Source organism: Arachis duranensis, chromosome 10 (genome assembly GCF_000817695.3).
Source record: "Arachis duranensis cultivar V14167 chromosome 10, aradu.V14167.gnm2.J7QH, whole genome shotgun sequence".
Taxonomy (NCBI): domain Eukaryota; kingdom Viridiplantae; phylum Streptophyta; class Magnoliopsida; order Fabales; family Fabaceae; genus Arachis; species Arachis duranensis.
This window is the reverse complement of record NC_029781.3, coordinates 42,078,302-42,083,143: the sequence shown is the minus strand read 5'-3', so window position 1 is coordinate 42,083,143 and position 4,842 is coordinate 42,078,302. Positions and strand designations below refer to the sequence as shown.

Here is a 4,842-nt window from a genome sequence, read left to right as displayed (position 1 = left end):
CTTGCAAAGTTAATGAGAAAAATGATTGCCAATAATGCTCTCGAAGCCATCATTGCCCACGTTAAGAGTGACATTAACTAAGTTAACGTGAGCTCTAACGTGAAGAACGGATTTTGAGCCAACGTTAGTGACACATAACATTATCACTAACGTTGGCCAATGATCATAAGTGGCCACGTTAGAGTCCACGTTAACTTGGTTAACGTGGCCTCTAACGTTAACAAGGGGAAGGAATTCAACGTTAGTGACATTCAACATTGTCACTAATGTTGGCCTAAGGTGCAATGAACCACGTTAACTTCCACGTTAACTTGGTAAACGTCGGAGCTAACGTGAGAGGCAAGAATGGTCGACAACGTTAGTGACACCCAACATTGTCACTAACGTTGGAAGCAACCACAAAATCCTAAGGAGCCACGTTAACTTCTACGTTAACTTAGTTAACGTGGAAGCTAACGGCAATGAGTGAAAGATGAGCCAACTTTAGTGACACTCAACATTGTCACTAGCGTTGGAAATGGTTTGCAAAGCCACGTTAGAAGCCACGTTAACCTAGTTAACATGGACTCTAACGTGAATAGGGGCATATTGGAATGTTAGTGACAATGTTGAGTGTCACTAACGTTCTCGAAGATTGGCATGCCTATGTTAAAAGAGCCACGTTAACTAAGTTAACGTGGACTCTAACGTGGGAAAGGGGGAGGCTCTCAATGTTATTGGGAAAGTTGAATCCCAATAAGGTGTGCGAAGGACAAAGAGGCAACGTTAGTGGCAACGTTTGTGCCACTAACGTTGAGGTTAACATGGCCTTTACTTGGGTAAGAAACGTTAGTGAAAAAGTTGAATGACACTAACGTTTTTGAACCCATTTTCTCACTGAATGTTAACACCTCTAACGTCTTAAGCTAAAGTCTCTGCCCACTTTCTCTCTGCAAGTAAAACCAAGCCCAAGTGAAGACGAGAACTGCTCTAAACTGAAGATCCAAAGGCCCAAGACTTGAAGAATCAACTAGAAGAATAGAAGAGTAGTATATATAGGAGTAGCTTTGAATTATTTAGGGAGTTGGAAAGAGTTCTGAAAGGAAAAAGCATTACTCTCTATATTTTACTTTCTCTGCTCTTCTTGTTCAGAATGTATTCTCCATCTTTGTTTTCAGTTTTTAGAGCTATGAACAACTAAACCCATTTCATTGGGTAGGGAGCTCTGTTGTAATTTGATGGATCAATACTAGTTTTCTTCATTCTTCTTCTATCTTTTCTCTTGATTTTACTTGAAAGCTTTCGATCTTCATCCCATTGGGTAGTTATCTTGGAAAAGAAACTATTCAAACTTGGATCCCTTCTGAACCTTGAAAGAGGAATGAAGAGATCAAGCTAGAAATGCTTTCTCATGCTGGACCAAATTGGGTTTGGATGGATATGTGACTATAATCCTCTCAAAACTTGATTTGGGAAATGCATGTGGTATAATCAGTGACCACACTTCATCTCTTCTCAAGAGCAATTGACCAGGGAATTGGCTATTGATCAAGATTTGAGAGATTGAATTGCAAGAAATTGTAATTCAATCAATTAAGATTGCCAAGGAGATCAATGAATGCATTGATTGAGGAAGAGATGAAAATGAACTTGATCCGGAGAATTGCAACATCTCCTATGCCCAATGAACTCCCCAATTCTGATCTCACCCATTCTCTTTAATTTCTGTGTTTATTTTCATGAGCAAACACCCCATTCCCATTTACAATTCTACAATTTAATTTCAGTCATTTACTTCTGGTTCTTTAATTCTAGCATTTACTTTTCCGTCATTTACATTCCCGCCATTTTATTTTCTGCAACTCTCAACCCAAATTCTGAATTCGCTCAACTAGAACAATCTTCTAATTAAAGTTTCTTGATCAATCAATCCCTGTGGGATTCGACCTCACTCTATTGTGAGTTTTTACTTGACGACAAATTCGGTACACTTGCCGAAGGAAATTTGTTGAGAGACAATTTCCACCTGCATCAAGTTTATGGCACCATTGTCGGGGATTGATTGTGCATCAAGAATTATTAGATTGGAAGATCACTAGATTGAGCATTTTTGTTTTGTTGAATTAACTTTCTGTTTGAGTAATTTACTTTCTGTCTTAGTTAACTTCTTCCCTTTCCACCTCTACTTTTTCGTTTCTTTGTTATTTACAATTCAGTATGCTAAGCCACTAACTGTTTGATACATTGTTTCACTCACAACTAACAGTAATCCTGACAGCAATATTCTCTGTACATAGTTTTTCCTTGCTTGTACTTGTTGGTTGTATAACAGGTAGAAGAAGCGGGGCTTCAACTTCTTTAGATTCTGAACCAGAGAGGACCCTCCTTAGATTAAGGAGGGAAGCAAGAGGGAAACGTGCAATCGGTGTTGAAGAGGAGGAGGAACACTTTGAACTAAACATGGAAGGCAACATAGAAAACCAACATGAAGAAGAGGCTAATAACCATGGGGGAGGAGGTAGAGCAAATCATGTTGGGGAGGATAGAAGAGTGTTAAGCTCTTATATCAATCCCAACCCAGGCAACTGTGGGAGCAGCATTCAGAAGCCCACCATACATGCCAACAATTTCGAGCTCAAACCTCAGCTCATCACTCTTGTGCAGAATAATTGCTCATTTGGAGGAGGTGCTCAAGAAGATCCGAATCAACACTTGACCATCTTCTTGAGGATTTGTGACACATTCAGACAGCAAGATGGGGAGACACTTTATGAAGCTTGGGAAAGGTTCAAAGACCTAACAATAAGGTGTCCACCAAATATGTTTAATGAATGGGTGCAGTTGCATATCTTCTATGAAGGCTTGTCATATGAATCAAAGAAGGCAATAGATCATTCCTCTGGAGGATCCTTGAACAAGAAGAAGACCATTGAAGAAGCCATAGATGTCATTGAAACTGTAGCTGAGAATGACTACTTCTATGCTTCCGAAAGAGGGAACACTAAGGGAGTAATGGAGCTAAACAATGTAGATGCTCTGCTGGCTCAGAACAAGCTCATTACCAAGCAGCTAGCTGACCTCACCAAGAAGATGGAGAAGAACTAAGTGGCAGCAATCACCACCTCATCAACAACCCAAGAAGAAGTTGAAGAAGAGGACCTTGAGCAAGCCAACTACATTGGGAATTCACCTAGACAGAACCATGATCCATACTCCAAGACATACAACTCTGGATGGAGGAACCACCCAAACTTTGGGTGGGGGAATCAGCAAGAGCAAATCCAAGACCAGAGATGTTACAACTCCAACAATAATGCAACTCATCAACAATTCACACAGAGGACATATCAACACCCCACAACAACACCTCTCATCCTTCCACCTTTAATCCCAATTTACCATCAATTGATGACAGACTCTCTAAGCTTGAAACCTTACTTGAAGGAATATGCCAAAAGATTCAATAAGATAAGGTGTTCAAAGAAGAGGTGCGAGCCAACATTAAGAACCAAGGAGAGACCATCAAGAAGCTGGAATTCCAAGTGGGATGCTTAGCGGAGAAGATTCCCAAACCTACTGATGGCTTCCTAAGTGACATGGAGAAAAACCCAAGAGGAGAAGCAAAGAAAGTAAGATGGGAAGATTGCAAAATGGTCACTACAAGTGATCAAGAGGATGAAGAAGAGCAAAGCGACCTCTCTCAACAGCCTGAAAACAACTCAACAGAGGAGGAGGATAGAGATCACCAAGAACCAGAAATCTCACAACAAGAGTTGCTGAAACTCTATGCACCATTTCCCCAACTGCTCAATGGTGCTGTGGGGAAGAGAATATACTCAAGGTTCCTAGACTTGTTTGCATTTCTGCATGTGAACATACCATTCATCAAGGCCATACAACAAATGCCTGCATTCATCAAGTACATGAAGGAACTTCTTCCCAGGAAAAGCTCACTCAAAGGAGGCCAAACTATAGTGTTAAACAAGGAATGTAGTGCCCTTATTCAACCTGAATTGCCTGCAAAAAGAAATGACTCAGGGAGTTTTCACATCCCCTGTGCCATAGGGGAAATAATGTTTGATACAGCACTCTGTGATTTAGGGGCAAGCATCAACTTACTGCCCCTATCCTTGGCGAAAAGGCTGCAGATCAATGAGATAATGCCCACATATGTGGTCATCAGACTGGCTGATAAGACTCAAAAGCAAGCAATAGGAGTGGTGGAAAATGTGTTACTAAAGGTTGGGAAATACTTTCTCCCAACAGACTTTGTCATCTTGGACATGGAAGAAAGTCACACTCACCCAATCATATTCGGAAGACCCTTCCTAGCTACGGCCAGAGCACTCATAGATGTGGAGAAAGGGGAGCTAATATTGAGGATCCATGATGAACGGCTTAGCTTTAATGTCTTCAAACTCTCACAAGAAGTAGACCAAGAGCACAAGGAACCAAGTAAAGACCATGATGAGATGCTAAAGGAGGAAGCAAGCACAGAAGCACACCCAACCTATCTGGAGACTCCTTTGGTTGATAAACAAGGGAAACAGCAACTACCACAACTCAAGGAAAGGTTAGAAGAACCTACACCTCTAGAGGCATGTGAAGACAACATCACAAATCCCTTAGAAAAAGAAGTCATCAAGAGCAAGGCAATATCAAAGGACACAAGGAAGAAGGTACCAAGGAAGTGGAGGAACAAAAAGATCCCTACGGAAGACTTCTCTCCAGGAGATAGAGTGATCTCAGCTTACTTTCCAAACATCCCCCCTAATCTCTCTACTGTACCATCTCAGTTACCTAAAGTCTTCACAATCAACAGAATTCTCTCCCTGGAACATGTAGAGATCATTGATACAACCA

General features: G+C 41.0%; 1 protein-coding gene across 1 annotated transcript in view; it reads left to right on the top strand.

The window, feature by feature from the left end:
• Nucleotides 1-3,575: 3,575 nt before the first annotated feature.
• LOC107470515 (uncharacterized) overlaps nt 3,576-4,842 on the top strand; it is a 1,579-nt gene continuing 312 nt past the window's right edge. Inside the window, exon 1 of the mRNA XM_016089918.1 lies at nt 3,576-4,658. Coding sequence (XP_015945404.1) covers nt 3,576-4,658 — 1,083 coding nt within the window. The remainder of the gene's footprint in view (nt 4,659-4,842) is intronic.